Source organism: Sparus aurata, chromosome 12 (genome assembly GCF_900880675.1).
Source record: "Sparus aurata chromosome 12, fSpaAur1.1, whole genome shotgun sequence".
Classification (NCBI taxonomy): Eukaryota; Metazoa; Chordata; class Actinopteri; order Spariformes; family Sparidae; genus Sparus; species Sparus aurata.
Window position 1 is genome coordinate 23,380,201 of NC_044198.1, and position 16,962 is coordinate 23,397,162.

Below are 16,962 nucleotides of genomic sequence, written 5' to 3' on the forward strand. Positions count from 1 at the left end.
TAATGACCAGATTTCCACAAATCATCAGATCTTCCATTTATCATCAAATAATCAAATACTAAGATATTGTGATTTGAAAATCAATCTCTCTAAATTATTCTATTAAAATACTAAGCTTGCAAAACGACTAAGCAAGGCATTAGGCATCTAATTACCGGATTTTACCACAAACATTTTAAGAGTACGTTGACTTTTTACCACTGTTTTGTTGTGTGCGCAGTAAATACCGGACAACCAGTAAAAAGGAAAGATAACTACACATTTTTATAGCCTGATACCACAAGATTTTTGGTCATTTGTGAACTGACCCTTTACCAAACAAACAATATTAGTCTTTCGGGTTAATATCATTGCAGCGGTGTTCTGGCGTTCGGCAGGTTTCAACCCCGACATGAGATCTGACTGCACAGCCCGACTGTTTCATCACATGATGTGCAGGACCAGCCAGCCAGCCGGGCAGAGGCCGGTGTGCTCCAAAGAGGGAGCAATTACTGCCATTATTCCTCCTCAGTCAGATTACAGTTGTCTTGCAGACCTCTGCGTCTATTAAATCAACTCCCACAATCCTCCTCTCTGCACTGCGCTCCCAACTCCTTCACACCGCAGCTGTGTCGGGGTTGTTTTTGGCGTTCGGCCTCGGATTTTATTTATGGCGTTTCATTATTTCGAAGCAGTGACGTCTCTCTTTATTATTAGGAAATGAGTTTGAAGCGCTAAGGGCGTGCCAAAGTGTCCCCTTTTTTGCTTGATCATAGGTGCATTTTCAATTACGCTGAAAGACGTTTAATAGCTCACATGCCCTCGTATGGGAAAGTATAGCCGGTGCAGATATTTTATCACCTCCGGACAGCTCCTGACTGTTTATTTAGCTTAGGAAGAGAAAAGAAATGAGACTAGAATCACTGGATGCATTGAAAAAATTGTACGTCGGGTCTCTGTGTGTACATGCCTTGTTTATGAAAGGCAAACGTCCATGCAAAACATGGGCGAGGCGCAAATGCAAAGCCCTTTTTTTTCGACAATGGCATTCTTGTTTTCCTGAACTTTGCATGAAGAGCATGTTCAGCATTCGCTCCTCTCCCAGCCGGTCGAAACTGGGTCACAATTAACGGCGCCATTGTGGAAGTGACGGGGCTGCTTCAGTTCGTCTCAGGCCTCCGGCGACAAATTGGAGGGAAAAAGAGGAAAGTAGGAGTTGAAATTCTTCTCCACATTGTTTCTGGGTTGGAGAGACAGAGCCATGGCAACCTCCGGCTCTCACCCACACTTACGGCGGAGGCCCCGGAGATAAAGTACCTCTGGTGCTCTCTTTCATCCTGTGCTTACAAAACAACAAGGGTGTGTGTGCGTGTGGAGGATTCAGGCCGATGTGCTGCCGCATCGAAAGCATCATTCAGAGTCGCGGGTTTACCGTTCGCCCTCATGCTTACTGTTTGTGCTCCCGTATGCTCCGCTGCACACGAGGCAAAAGGGCAGCAACGGTTTGGGAGCAGGTGTTGGCTCGGCGAAACATCCAGTTTTTCTAGGTAGCAGTTTCATCGATATACCGCAGACCTCATGTAAACCCGGAGTCCTTCATTCCTTCGTCTGCGCCGTTTGCTGCTGTCTCACATTCCGTACATACAGTATGCAGCCGATGATCTGTGCATCTGTGCAGAGCTCAGGGAGCAGGCGTCGAACACTTTGATTTGATGGAAAGATTAGAAGAATTGTGACCGAGAAGAGTAGTGCGGTGCCAGTGCGGACTTGCCACCCGGCAAACTGGTCGATCGAGTATTTTGATACTGAACCTCTGTATGTTTATTTAGTTAGCCTTTTATGATTGCTGAAATTCTATTGTAATTCAACTTGGCTCCTGCATTAACTTCGTCTCTGCTTTGCACATCGCGCCATCCTCACTCGCTGGTCTCTTTCTCTAGAGCCGCAGCCTAAAGAAACCCTCCTCCACCTCGCCGTCCGGCTGGGTTTGGTCCATCTCTGCCGTTTCTTGATCCACCAACCGGGAGGCCAGAGGGCGCTGACCTCACCCAATCAGGAGGGAGACACCCCGCTCCAGCTGGCTCAGACGGACGGACGACACGCCGTGTTCAGAGCGCTGGCAGCGTAAGGACACGATCTGTTGCCTCTCTTATTTGTGAGAATGCCACTGTAATTGGGGCCTTTGAAAAAAAACACACACAAGTTTCTCCTCCACTTCAAAAATCAAAGACCCGCAGCTGAAATAACTTGTCTTTGTAGACAATTACAGAAACCTACTCAAGCAGCGAAAGAAATCAGCCGTGTTTGTAGGGTTGCTTCAGGTGTGATCAGCGGTCGTATTTCAAAACGTGACAGCTGTCAGAAGATAAAAGGAGCTTTAAGTAGCCGCGCATGCAAACTCTTCACCTTTCCGCGGAATTCACGGGGGGTTGGAGGGGGGGGAGGGGGGCTTGTGTTCAAGCGCTTCACTTTCAAATCTGCAACAGTTAGTGTCCTCGCTTCCAAAACACTCGTCAAAAGAGAAGGTGATGTAACACAGAGGTAAAGGTGCCCCCTGGAGACAGCTTCCCTGGAAGGTGTTGCAGTTATGTACGTCCTGAAAACATCCCTAATGGCGTCATCTAGTCACAGTTTTGGTCTTCATTTGCTCAGAGTTTGAGATCTACAGCCTGTTTCTTCAGTAGAAACTAGTTGAACTGATCGTACTTGGGTTTTCAAATCTGCAACAGTTAGTGTCCTCGCTTCCAAAACACTCGTCAAAAGAGAAGTTGGTGTAACACAGAGGTAAACGTATCGCTGGAAACAGCTTCTCTGGAAGGTGTTGCAGGCATCAAATTCAGAACGAGCGCGTATTTACACAAAACAATGAAGTTTATCAGTTTGAATGTTACATATCTCGTCTTTGGCTCCTCTCTCACTGAATTCTCTTTATTTCCACCTCACTTCCTACTATTTGTAATCTTTGTAATTTGTAATCTGACTCCTGTTATTTGTAGTCTGATTGTTGGTGCCTCTGTCCGTCTCCTCGTCAGTCCTCCAGGTCCCGTTACCGGCCCGGTCCCAGGCGTGTGGTGCGTTTGGTCCGACAGCTCTAGCGTGCTGAGGTTTTGTCCCGGGACGGACTCCTCGACCCTGACCGTGCGGAACACACCCGGCAGCCGCCCTCAGGACTGCGTCAAGATCCTCCGAGACAAACTGGGAGACAACCGCATCCTCAAACTGGTGAGAAATCTATATTTGTTATCGCGTCTAGTCTGTCGCATAGGATATAGGCTGATAAATATTCCCAGGCGTCTTTGTTCCTGATGTAACGTTTGTTGTTGTGGAGATAAGGCCATTTGCACAAGGTTTGTTCTGGCTTGAGTAAACGGCGGTAAACGGCTGACCGCCTCACAGCCTTTAACGCGCAGTCAGACATTTTGATAAGAGCGGAGCAGGTGAGAGCAAACGCGACGCCGCAGATATCGCAGGTTGTAAACCAGAGGGCGCGAAGGGGACAGACAGGTCAGGATGTCGACACCGAAGGCTGATTTTGATTCATTTTGTACTTAAAATTGAATGTGTGACTCCCCCTAGCATTGATGTCGTCTTGTACAATAAAGTTACTTGTTTAAAATGTTCAAAATCAGGATCTTTTACTCCCTAACATCGGTATATATCTCTCCGTCCACAAAGATCGAGTATCCGTCGGGCTCGTGGCGCGATGCAGTGATCGTAGCTTGTGCAGAATGAGGCTGCATGATGTTTTGAAATATCTGATCGCACAAGGTTTTCCTTTTACAGTTTTACCATAACATTGCACGACGAAATCATTTCTGCGTTGCTGTTTTTTGTTCCAGATCAGTGTGCTCAGAGCTGATGGCGAAGGAGACAAGAGAGGGAAAGACGAACTCCTCCCCAGCGATGACGGTAAATTAAATTCCTTGTTTACTGCCCATTTATTTCCTTTAGACGTAGTTCCAGTCATCTCATAATGAGGCCTGTTTATCAGTGAGGCGAGGACGCATCGCGAGATGTTTTTTTTTCAGATAGAGTCGCTGATTTTAATGACACTAATTGTAAATAGATACCACTTGTAACCGAGCGTGTTTACCCACGGTACCCCGGCGCCAGACATCACCTGCGTTCTCCCTCGTGTGCCGCCCGCCCGCTCGCTATCACATGGATGTACCAGCTGTGTAACACGAGCTGCCAGTAAACAAACATCACGCACAAAGCCAGACACATGAACACACACACACACACGCTCAGTGACATAAGCACATAAAGACTCACACGTGTAGTGGTGTCCTGTAGTCCATCCAGAAAGCAAATGAACACAAATCTGGATAGTTCAGCGAATCTACGAAGCAGTTTCTCATTTATGACTTTCTTCTCTGTTTAACGTCAGTCTTAATTGAATATATTTGGAGTGTGGACTGTTGTTTTGCCAGAGCAAATAATTTATAGAGCGCTTATCGGAGCAAATTTCCCCAGGCAGCTCTTTCCAGAGCCTCGCGGCCCTGAAAGCAAAATCACTGTCCCTCTTAGTTCTGAGCCTCGAAGAGACAGAAGACCACGGCCCAAGGATCTCAAACCACGCAAAATTTCATAAAGGATTAAAGGATCTGAAAACATAATCTGGAGCCAAGCCACAAAGAGCTTTAAGAGTGATCAATAAGTTCATAAAATCAATCCTTAAAGAACCGGGGAGCCGATTTAAAGAGGCCGAAACAGGTGACGTACAAAACAAAACAGGCAAGACGTCATCTCTGACTCTGGGAAGTGGCGCTGGCCTTTGTTTCTGCCCTTTTGTCACACGTAATAAAAAAAAAAACAATCATTAGTTTAAACTCTTGTGGTGCCGTCAGAGCACAAGCAGCGTTTATTTGCCGCCTGTCTGTCGGCGCGCGGCGGCGCGCGAGTGGAAAACGAACCGCCGGCGATCCACTTGAGCAAACATCTGCACGGTCCGACATCCATCACTTACGACCTAAAGAGACTTAAGAAAACACTCCCGACAGACACCATAAAAGGTGCACTTCTCCTTCTTCGTGTGTGTTTTCTCCTTTCTTTCCGAGAGTACTGAGAAAGACGGTGTGTTTTTATCCCCCGAGCTGCTCAGGCTGGCACGCAACCGAGCACCACACAGAGAACATCCTTGAATGCCGCCTCTTTTATTTTTCTGCCCGTCTCTCTCTCTCCTCCTGTCATGCGCCGGTAGCTCCCACTTAACCTGCGGGCCACTGTTTCTGGTTGCCGTGGAGATGGCACATGGCAGTATCGACTCGTAAAGAGAAGCAGGAAGTGTACCTCGGTATTGACCTTAACCCTGTCCCGTCTTCAGCGGCCGTCCATTAATCCTCTCGAAATAACAGCCTCGCAGTGGGGAGTTTGTGCTCTTCCTCTGGACCTGCTGCTTTGCACGAGCACAACATCTCGCTGGCCAGCTCTCCATTCCTGGATAGTCGAGTCATATCCAGAGATCCTGACTTTCTCGTCGGGAGGAGGAGGAGGAGGAGGAGGAGGAGGAGGAGAGTATGTCATGCATCAACTACTGGTTAAATATTTTTATTTTGCACAGGCATTAGCAAGGAGCTCCGAGTGGAAGAGCCGAGGCTGGAGGACAATGTAAGTATATATATATGTATATATATATATATATATACAGTTATATATGTGAGTGTGTGTGTGACTGTAAATGTTTATAGCTCTGCCTCTTAAGTTTGTTACTGGTTCCTTTGCATGCAACTTCACGTGTGCCTGCAGTTTTAAAGGAAACAGCTCATGACTTCATGATTCCTCTGTGTGTGTGTGTGTGTGTGTGTGTGTGCGTGCGTGTGTGTTTGAAGGTTTTTGAAGAACAGCTCGTTCTGTCTTTGGATGACGACGATGATGTAGAAGAGTGCCCATCCTCGTTATCTGGTGAGTCCTCTCACTCGATCCGTCAGCGTCAATGTGTTTATCCACCTCGAGGGTTCGAGATAAATAAAGGAGTTATTTATTTGCCCAACATTTTGGGCTTGGCAAGGAACTACAGCAACTTTTTCCAGACTGAAATTTTGTTTTTGTGCGAAGTTACGCAGGCATCTGGCTTCCATTGCTGGGTAGTAGAGTCGTATTCAGAGGAGATGATTTCGTCGTTGTTAGAGCTTCAACAATTAAAGATCGGTCATGAATTATTACAATAAATGCTGACTAATCTAATAAGAAATGATTTACTCAAGTACTTTTACTTTCCATTGCCATTTTGTGTTTCCACTACACTACATTTATTTGATAACTTAAAGTTACAAGTTACTTTTCGGATTAAGATAATTCAGTGCTGTTGAGCCATTACTTGTGACCAGGCCGTCCAGAAGGGCACCAATATAACATAGTGGCCAAACCCTGTAATTACACCGTCACGTGACGCTCTGGGGCCCAAAAACACTTTCTCCCACGGTGAATATGTTTGTTTTTTACATCACAACAACTGCGAAATGACTCGTTTCACTCTCGTGGTTTGATTCCATTCGGTCAGATAGTATTTGAATAAAGTTCAGTAGAGCTGCGATTAAATCGTTTCATCCCTATTCAAGTAAGACAGAGGCGAAACAGGAAGTTAGCCGTCCTGGCTGTTGGAAGTCTCTAGTGATCACGCTCTATCGGCCCAACAGCACGTCAGATCCTGGTGTTTCTACACCCAGGGAGTGTTTTGGTGTCATGCGTCACCGAGCAGCTTTCAGAGGAGTGACTGTGGCTCCACCTCTGACGCTGTATTCCCTTGGTGGATCCGTGCTTTTGACGTTTACTCAAGTGCTGTGGCGCGGGACACTCAGTGAGACCACAGAGTGTCATATGTCCATTTATTTTATTACAGTTGGACAAAAAAACCCAGCAATACCAATTATCAGAACCAAAGGATGAATATTGGCCTCAATTATTGGCCGGGCTGATTATTGGTCTGTCCCTTATTGATTGAAAAAACAGTCACATTTCTCTGATTACAGCTTGTTTAAATGTGAATATTTTTCAGTTTCTTTCCTCCTCTGTGACTGCAAACTGAACGTCACTGTGTTGTGGACACAACAAGACATTTGAGGAACTTGATCTCGGGCTTTGAGAAACACAAATCGACTTTTCTTTAAAACAAGCAACTAATCCGCTAATTGGGGAAATAATCGACCGATTAATCGACAATAAAAAATAATCACTGGTTGCAGATCAGCAGTCTTAGTGCGGTTATGCATAAACTACTGGTTAAACTTTTTTTTATTTTGCACTGGCACTAGTAAGGAGCTCCATGTGGCTTAAATGATGTAGCAGTTATCCATAAAAAAAAAACAAAAAAAACACAACAACATATTTGTGGCTGTTACTGCACAGCAGGGTGTGGGAACATCGCATAATAAGCTGCTTGAGAAGCCCTGACTGGAATCTTTGCTCTTGTGATGCTGGCACAGTAGCGCAGAGCTCTGTTTTGAATCACGTCATAGGAAATCGATACATTTAGATCTCACGGGCGCAGACTTCTGCTCGAGGTGGATGAGCAGTTTGCTTTGATTAAACAGATGTATTATCCTCCTGACCTGGAGCCTGTCTCCGGGCGGCGGCGGCGGTGGCGCAGGTCGGGGTCTTTCACCCGTCGGCTTCTACTCATGACGCAGTCCGAGAGTCCAGGAATCTGCCCTGTCACCAGGACAAAGACAGGAATGGGGTCAGACTCGTCCTACTCAAACTCTGTCTGAGCTGGCCCGTCGCCCCGGCCGCCCCCCCCTCCCTCCCCCGACTCCCCCTGGACAGTGCAGCTCTGTGCTCGAACCGAGAGAAGGGGAGGATGTTAACACGCTCAGATGCTGTACCAAAGCTGACAGTTTAGGTCGAGCCGCATACGTCTATAAGCTTGAATTCTCTTTTTAAACCACACACGTGCACACAGGATTATATAAGCCGAGCTGGCACAAACACTCCCTGGGGCTCGTAAAAAAAAAACTTTCAGGAGGATGCACAAGTGTTTCAGGTGTTGCCACGGATACTGTGGAGAGCTAATTTCCTGTGTTTTTGTCGTGGAAGGACGAGCGGTTTGTTGTAAACTCCGCTGCTGAGTGGAGCCCGTAAACAGAAGTGTGTGTGCGGTAATAAGTCTTCACGAAGTAGCTTCTGAGTGACAACACAAGGGCATCGATCCCGGCGTTTTAACAGGCTGCAGATTGTCCCGTGTTGCTCAAACTTACTGTTCAGCTGAATATTTTTGTCGGGAGGCGAGCGACGCGAGGCCGCTGTGGTGCAAAGTTGTCATCCAGAGTTATTGTTTTTTTCCAGATCTGTTGAAATGATCGCAATAAAAAAAAAAGAGGAGGTTTCTCTGGTGTCACCGACATAAATCAGCGCGCGCCGGTTATTGTTGGAGCTGGCCGACGTGACAATTAGTCTACCAGCTGAGACGGGTGCTGCTTTAATCTGTCACCAGTTGTTTTGTTTTTTTAAACGGAAAGCAGATTTTTAGTAGCTGCGTGTAAAAGCTCGGCTGCATGCACACACTCGGGCAGTCAGAGCAGGAGGACAGAGACGCGAGATGAATGTATGTAAGAAAAAGTCTGCCCCGGTGTGTTTTGAGCTCCGTGCTAATGGCTTCTCTGTGTGAGAGCAGCAGAGAGGAAATGCCTCTGTGATGCCCAGGATTTCCCCTTACATTAGTGCAGGCATGGCTGGTCCAGACATCAAAGTCTGGGTGGAAAGAGCCACGAAAACGGCTCCTCGTCAGGGGAGGTACTTTTCCACATTGTTACAGCAGATACACCATCCGCCGCCCAATGTCAGCAGTGGCACGGGCGCAGAACTGAAGTAATATCTTGAGGTGTTTTAACTTCAGTGTGGTCTCTAGAGCAGTTTTAATAGGGGGGGCCAGGTTGGGGGCGGCTTTTTTGTTAGGGGGCACATACAACCCGGAAAAAAGGATAAATCCCTCATTCAGACAAAGCAGTGTTTACAATTTCAGCAATTTTGATTGGGTAGTAAACTGCTGAGACACTTTATTTCTGCCTTTCCCTTCAAACAAAATCATTGCAAGAAATCTGTCATTGTATTATTGATGCAGACTCCCTGTCAGGGGGGCCACAGGGGGGGTCCAGACTCAGAGTTACGGGGGCACTGGCCCCTGTTGGCCCCCCCCCTAGAACCGCCCCTGTTTAACTTTACTTTATGCTGTTTTGCATTTCTACTAATCTACATTTCAGAGTTAAATACTGTGCTTTTTAATGGCACTGTTCATGCGTAATATGTTGTTACTGGTTACTTTGCAATTTAAAGGGACAGTGTGTAACGATTTAAGTAATTTATTAACTCAAACCAACGTCTTCGTTCATAAGTAAGTCCTCATTGGTGTACAGTTACCTCTGCCAACAATCGGACTTATCCTCCTGAGCGCAGAATTACCTATCTGAATATACATAGCACGGGCAAGCTCTATGGAGGCCGCCATGTCTTTCCGGTTTAAAAAAAACTATGGACTGCCGAGAGGGACACAAAACACTACGTTGTACTACGTAGTTAGGCTAAACGCGTTTTTCGCTCAGAGCTAGCTTGACTGCGGAACTGAGAGGGAACCTCTAGTTTTATAGCCCTAATAACTAACTACATCTTTACCTCATTACTTGAATCAGTAGAAATACTCGACGCTGTTGGGAAAGATTCCATATTTTGAAAATGGGTTTCTTGTCCGTCAGGGCCACCGTAGCTTCCGGAACGTCTCCAACGTCTTCAGAGCGGGAGGGGTGAGCAAAGGAGTGTTGCAATGTAGAACCTCACAGCTAGATGGCGCTAAATACTTGATATATTACACACTGTCCCTTTAAGACTTTATAGACAGAATCACAATGTTTTTCTGCAGTAACTTCCTAGAAAAGCTGCATCAAGCATTAGCTTCCATACAGTTTAACTGCATGTGTTTATGCTTTCATAACAGAAAGGTTCCTTCAGTATGGAAGTTATTGCGAACATAAAATGTGATTTGTTCTATCTGGCAAATTAAGACCGACCTGATTATACCATCCGCAGAGCCCAACTGCTAGTGTGGCTAAAGTTATCAAGTAAGTTAGCTGAAGTTAAAGGGGTTCAAACCTAATCCAGGTGTGAAAATCATGTTCCTTTTTATTCTGTTTATCAGTGTCACATCGAGACGGTGTACATAAATAATGTCGGGCAAATAAAAAGCGAGAACGACTCCAAAACACTCAATAAAGCGCTTATTTTCCAGCGGACGGACGACCTGCTGGTGAGGCTGATATGTGGAGCTTTCTATGAAAACAAACCTTTAAAGGTCAGAGAGGGAGTACGCTTCTCATCACATTTTCCTGTCTTTAATCTGAGCCTCGACATTCAAATGATGAAAGATCAATGAATTACGGCGCAGCGGGTCGACTCAGAATGAGGGAAAAACAGGAGGCTTATCGCAAAACGGAGTAAATGTTATTCAACGGTCCGATACGACGTGTTTGTTCTCTCGGTTCGGGGCATGTTTTCCTTTATTAAATGGTTGTTAGTGTGTTTTTGTTGTCCGGGTTGTCAGACGGAGAAAAATGCTGTCTGGTATCTGGTAATGTCACGCTACTCTGTATCCGACCAGACATTTTAAAGTCTCTGGCTGATGTTGGGATGATGAATGGTCATAAAACATGGCTCCTCACAGTGTTCCGAGGCGGTAAATCACCCGGTGGAATAAAAACAAATTCCTGGGAGACGTCTTCGAGAGTACAATACTGTAGAGCAGCTGACAGCGGGAGACAAAGAGAAGCGGTCCGTTTGAATTATTATAAACTACACCGAAGCCGTACTGAGATTGTGCTGTATTTCTATCACAGTAAATGGGCATCCCGTGCGGTCCAGTGGAGTCCAGAACCAGATCGTCCGGAGTGCTGCAGACGCTCCGCTCTCCATGATCAACGGCAGCGATCAGACGCAGGTAACAAATCATCCTGCGAGCTGTTATTGAATCTTCTCTGTTTGGCTTTTGTCAAGCCGTCTGCAGGTCCTCGAGAAGTCTTAAATTCAGTTTTATGCGTATGAGACCTTAAAGGAACAGTTCACCTGAAAATATAAACGTGGTTATTATCTGCTCATGCTGATGGAAAAGTCGGGACAAAACCTTTTGAGAACGTCGAGAGCGTTCTTCTAACCAAACTGAAGCAGATGGGGACTTGATTTAAAATGAAAAAAAAAAAACACAATTCATTTAAAAAATGGTTCCATACAGCTTGTACGGCGTGATCAAAGTTTCAGGGAGCCCCGAGATTAAAGCCAGAATCCAGCAAAGCGCACAACCTGTCGAAGGTGGATGCACGAGCTCAGCCGCTCGTCGAGGGTGTAAATGACGTCTTTTCAAAATGTATTGGGGGCTTCAAGCTCCTGAAGACTTCAGGATTCTGCATTACTATACTGCTGTGAAGCTCCAGAAATGTTTTGTGGACGATGAAACTTCCATCAACATAAGGATGAGTAGATAATGACAGAATTTTGGCCACTAAATCATCTTAAATTTGAATTTGTGAGGTCTCGATTGCATCAGAAAAGTTTCTTGGATTTAATTTATGCTTTTTTTTAATTTCTTTTGCCGTAATGAGTCAAGCTCTTCTGCAAAAAAGTCGACATTTCTGCACTCAACCTGTTGGCAAAATGTAGATTACCTAATTTGTACAGAGACAATTCTTGCCATAGAGCGTAAAATCGAAAAAAAGATGATTTTTCCAATAAACCTCCATCTTAAAAATGGTTATGATTATCTTGAAAGGGTCTCCAAACGCATTCACTTCAAGCGTCTGATACCTGTAGACACGCTGATAGTTTTTTTATTTTATCTTAGGCGGAAGATGCTGAGATCAAGTACAGCGTCGGTGGAGTGACCGCAGACAGCACGGGGACGGACGGCAGGTTATGGGACGCTGTGGACTCACAAGCTCTCCTGCTAGCCACCGATACTCCTCCACCGTATCCAGAAGATTTCGACCCTCCCTCTGTATTCTTCTCTCCCCAAATCTCCCCCGCTGACCAGGCTCTCGCCAGGCTGACCAGTCCCGCCTCCTCTGATTCGACCAATCAGAGAGAAAGTCCACCGATGGACACCTGCGACCTCAGGTATTACATGTCTTTAGGTTTCCTCACAGTCAGAAGTCATTGCCGGTGCTTCTATGTATTAAACTTGTCTTTTGCTGCTCTCGTCACAGTCTTGTGGCCTTGGAAGTGGACAGCGAAGAGGACAGCGTCGAGCCAAAGTCTCTTCTTTCCCCGCTCTCGTCAGATGTCGACAAAAGCGAAGACAGAATGGAAACCGCTCGTCCCTCCCCTGACCTTCCTTGCACTCGCAGCCAATCCGCCTCGGCGTGTGAACCCACCGTGAAAGTAAAAACAACATCTCAGGATCGCACACTTATTTTACCACAAGAAGTCTTATGTTCCTGTTTTAAACTTTTGTTGTCCTTTGTGCAGGAACTGGGCGACCAGGGGATCCGACTGCGTTCGTATTCCTACTCTTCCTCCAAAATCAGTCTGCGTCCGGCTCGTTTCACCCGGGACAACCACGCTTCAGAGATCAGCCCCGGTCAGTGACACCGAGACTTTTTTTTTTCACTCCCTCACATAGTTTGTAGTCACGCATAACTAACAATGTTTCCATGAGCTGACTAACATCACTCGTCTGGGTGGCACTGATGGAGCGGTTTCACAAGATCGCTCAGTGCAAAAGCTGGTTTCTTTTTACGTACTAACATAAAGTGCAGTCAGCTCCCACAAAATGGTTTGCAGTGTAGTTGCTCATTTTGGGGAAATAATCGTTATTATTTGCTGGCCAGAGTTAGATGCAAAGATCGATACCACTCTCTTGACGGTTAGCTTAGCTTAGCTTAGCACAAAGGCTAGTCTGGCTCTGTCCAGAGGTGGCAAAACCAACTACCGGCTCCTCTAAAGCTCACAGATTAAAACAAAAAGTCATGGTTTGACGAGGGGGGTTAGGCACTGCTCTGCCTCTTGGCCATGAGCAGTGACATCCTTGAGTTTTGTCCTCGCCTTGAGGTTGTCACGATACTCCTGAAAAACCACAACAGACAGACTTGAGAGTGAAAAGGATCATCTTCAACACGATGTTAGAAGTAAGTGTGTTTACCAAAATGTTTTCCTACTCCAACGAGCACACACCTCTGCACGATGAAGTGATGATAGAGCTCTCCGTCTGGAGTTGACTGTATGTGGTGACTGTAGCTGATGTGTGAGCCGCCCTCTGTCCACTGTTCCCCCCCCCCCCCTCGTAGATGCCGTGCTCCACAGTGTCAACCACAGCCGATCTCTCCTTCAGGCCCTCTCTCTGTCTAAATCTCTGTCTCTGCTCCACCCTGGTAGTAAGTACCGGACACCTGCAGCCGTCACACTGCGCTAAGACCCAGCATCGCCCGGCATGCCGCTGTCAGTGTCAGCGCTTCTGTGATGTATGTGTGTGTGTGTGTGTGTGTGTGAGTGCGGGCAGTAGGGCTGGGTATCACCAGGTACCTCGCGATACGATACTATCACGATATTTTGCTCACGATAACGATAATATCACGATACTGCGATTCTGCGATAATCGATATATTGCAAGAAATTTCATCCACGATACATAAATTCTGAATTTATTGACTGCACTGAATCCATTTCAAAGGAATTACAAAACATTGTCAATCAATTTCACATGAATGACAGCCAAGTAAACAAAGAGTATATTGCACAGTGTCTCTTCTTAACACAGACACTGACTACAGCTATCATTAAATATCTGTATGTGTGGGTTTCAGAGCTACATAAACCATTTTTTAAATTTGATTTGGTTGTATACCTATGTTTGAATAAAGACAAAGCTGTCCTCCGAAGAGGGGTGGTGGTGGTTTGGCTCAAAATGTTTTTTTCTTACATTTTTAAATATCGATATTTGGCACCAGTGTATCGATAACGTACCTCAAGACGAAATATCGCGATATATCGTAGTATCGATATTTTGGCACACCCCTAGCGGGCAGTCAGCGTTATTATTGTAAAGTGATTCTGCTGTAAAACCGCGGATCAGATGGCATATACAGAGCTAACCCACAGAGAATTAACCCCCACGATGCTCTGTTTTTCGCTCATTGCTTTGTCGTTCTCACCTCTCTCACCAGCTTTCACACGAGACCACACACACCTTACTCTGCAACAAACAGCAGATACATAAAATGAGCAACTCGCTGGTGAATGTAGCAGAGCATTAGGCAGCTAAAACGCCAGATATTTCGTAAAGTCATGAGCGTGCAATCACCTTGGCATATGTCTGCGTGCACGTCTGTGTGTGGCTTTCACAATCGTCAAGAAGGAGTGATTGGATCTGAGGTGTCTCGCGGTGGTCGGCGCTTCGTGTCTGTCTGCGCTACAAGCTTTCTATGTGTTGTGCTGTCTTGGTTACGTACCCGCGGATCATCTCTGTTGCTTTGCACAACAATGGAGGGTTTTCAGTCGGACGCTTTTTATGGGAACCTGTTCAGCTCCTCTCGCATGCAAATGAAACCTGAATGGCTTTTTTTTTTTTTTTTTAACACTGTATACTGTACTCAATTTTGTTTGCCAGTCATATTGAATTGAATTTGCTCTGCTGCCTGATTTAATGTCTTTATTTTTTGTATTTGATGAATGGCTGGGTTCCTGAACTATAACTTTAAGATCTCTCTCTCTCTTCGTTCTTTACTTTCACAGAGCAAAGAGCCTCCAGTATATCAGAGCAGTCCCATGAAAAAAGGTATTTATGCTTCCCTTTCGACTCACTCGAGTCTTGTTTGGATTTCGCTGTATTCCAGATGCCCTTCTATGAAATGACTCAGCCTTCCTCGCTCGCTCTTCATTAAGACGAGAGTACATTTTGTCAGATGCTTAATCCCCAGGAGCAACATATGTGGGTAACCATGATGAACCCGTGGTTGCCTGGTGACGGCGGGAACTCTTCTGTCCTCGTGAAGACGAGCGTTTTTTTTTCCGTGCGTTATTGGTGTTTTGATCCTCTCTGTCCTTGTGACGCACAGATATCAGCGTGGCCCTGAGATACCTCCAGCCCTGCTTTAGTAACGCACTTTGCCTTCGCTCTGTTTATAATCAGCGGCCGACAGTGTCATCTTGCCCCTTGATGAATGTTCTGTATGTTACGAAGAACAGGCAGATTATGATTGAGTGGGTCGTGTGTTCAACAATCGCAGAACGTGACAGTGTTGCTGTGTGCGGCCTCCGTCTGCTCTGAGAGGGGGCGCTGGTTTTTAAGAGAGGACATCCCTCCCTCTTCCTTCTCCAATCAGCAGATTTTCACAGCAGAATGATGCCAGCTGATACAGAACTTCCTCTTCCAATTCATGTATAAATATTACAATTGACATGCCGCACTTCAGTAGCTCCCCCTAGTGGACGGAATCAGAGTGTGAAACATTATTTCTCCTTTTTGCGTCCTTGAGATCAACCCAACAGGTCTTTCTCGGCTTCTCGTCAGTATTAAAACATCAGTGTGTGTCCGTGTGTGTGTGTGTGTGTGTGTGCGCTGTTCTCTGCAGGGAGATTAGGTTCCGTAAGCGAGCCCAGTCAGCTGATGATGAGGGCAGCATGGAGCTGGCAGAGTCCCTCCAGCATCTCACCCTGTCTGAGTTCCTCAAAGAGTATGTGGCGGGGGCCGAGCCCCATTTGACTGTTCTCGCACCCTTAACCACCCACTTCCACTCTGACAGACACTAACACTTAACGGAAACTTACAGCACGTTCAGCAACAACTACAAGCTCCTTGTTGTTTCTTCTGCTCCACTTCTTCTGCTTCTTACTCCTTTTCCCTTTCCTTGTTTCTATAACTCTCCTTGCCTCCTCTCTTTACTTCCTCTCGTCTCATCTCCTAACCCTAACCACCTTTCCTTTCCTTGTTCCTCGTCTATTACTTTCCTGGTCTCCTACACTGTCCTTCCCTCCTCTTGTGTCCTTCTCTCAACTAGTCTCCTCTTCTCTCTCTCTCCTTCCCTCTCCTTGTTCCACTTCCTCTCCTTTCCATGTTTCTATTACTCTCCTTGCCTCTTCTCTTCCTCTTGCCCCCTCCCCTTTCTTCCTCTCATCTCATCTCCTTTCCAAACCACCTCTTCTTTCCTTGTTCCTCCTCTTTTACTTTCCTTGTCTCCTATACCGTCCTTGCTTCCTCTTGTCTCCTTTTCTCTCCTTGTTCCCCCTCCTCTCCTTTCGTTATTGCCATTACTCTCCTTCTCACCTTCTTCCTCTTGCCCCCCCCTTTCTTCCTCTCATCTCATCTCCTTTCCAAACCACCTCTTCTTTCCTTGTTCCCCCTCCTCTCCTTTCCTTGTTCCATTACTCTCCTTCTCACCTCCTCTCTTCTCTTCTCTTGCGCCCTCCCCTTTCTTCCTCTCATCTCATCTCCTTTCCTACCCACCTCTCCCTCTCCTTGTTCCTCATCTTCTACTTTCCTTGCCTCCGCTCCTCTCTTTCTCTCATCTAGTCCCCTATTCTCTCGCTCCTTTCCTAACCTCCTCTCCTTGTTCCCCTTCCTCTCCTTTCCTTGTTTCTATTACTCTCCTTGCCTCTTCTCTTCCTCTTGCCCCCTCCCATTTCTTCCTCTCGTCTCATCTCCTTTCCAAACCAACTCTCCTTTCCTTGTTCCTTCTCTTCTACTTTCCTTGTCTCCTATACTGTCCTTGCCTCCACTCCTCTCTTTCTCTCATCTAGTTCCCTCTCCTCTCTCTCCTTTCCTAACCTCCTGTCCTCTCCTTGTTCCTCCTTCTCTCCTTTCCTTGTTTCTGTTCCTCTCCTTGCCTCCTCTCCTCTCCTCGTCCCTTCTCCTTTCCTACCAACCTCTCCCTTTCCTTGTTCCTCCTCTTCTACTGTCCTTGCCTCCACTCCTCTCCCTCCCTCATCTTGTCTCCTCATCTCTCTCTCCTTTCCTAACCTCCTCTCCTCTTCTTGTTCCCCCTTCTCTCCTTTCCTTGTTTCTATTACTCTCCT

General features: G+C 46.2%; 1 protein-coding gene across 4 annotated transcripts in view; it reads left to right on the top strand.

Moving 5' to 3' along the window:
• arhgef28a (Rho guanine nucleotide exchange factor (GEF) 28a) overlaps positions 1-16,962 on the top strand; it is a 49,926-nt gene that overhangs the window by 13,956 nt on the left and 19,008 nt on the right. The window contains exons 5-16 of one of the 4 annotated variants that reach the window (XM_030436571.1): positions 1,920-2,103; positions 3,012-3,201; positions 3,819-3,888; positions 5,543-5,589; positions 5,811-5,883; positions 10,800-10,900; positions 11,798-12,069; positions 12,159-12,333; positions 12,421-12,532; positions 13,239-13,325; positions 14,683-14,725; positions 15,522-15,623. In XM_030436571.1, coding sequence (XP_030292431.1) covers positions 1,920-2,103; positions 3,012-3,201; positions 3,819-3,888; positions 5,543-5,589; positions 5,811-5,883; positions 10,800-10,900; positions 11,798-12,069; positions 12,159-12,333; positions 12,421-12,532; positions 13,239-13,325; positions 14,683-14,725; positions 15,522-15,623 — 1,456 coding nt within the window. The remainder of the gene's footprint in view (positions 1-1,919; positions 2,104-3,011; positions 3,202-3,818; positions 3,889-5,542; positions 5,590-5,810; positions 5,884-10,799; positions 10,901-11,797; positions 12,070-12,158; positions 12,334-12,420; positions 12,533-13,238; positions 13,326-14,682; positions 14,726-15,521; positions 15,624-16,962) is intronic. The other 3 variants (XM_030436573.1, XM_030436572.1, XM_030436574.1) reach the window with 3 other exon arrangements.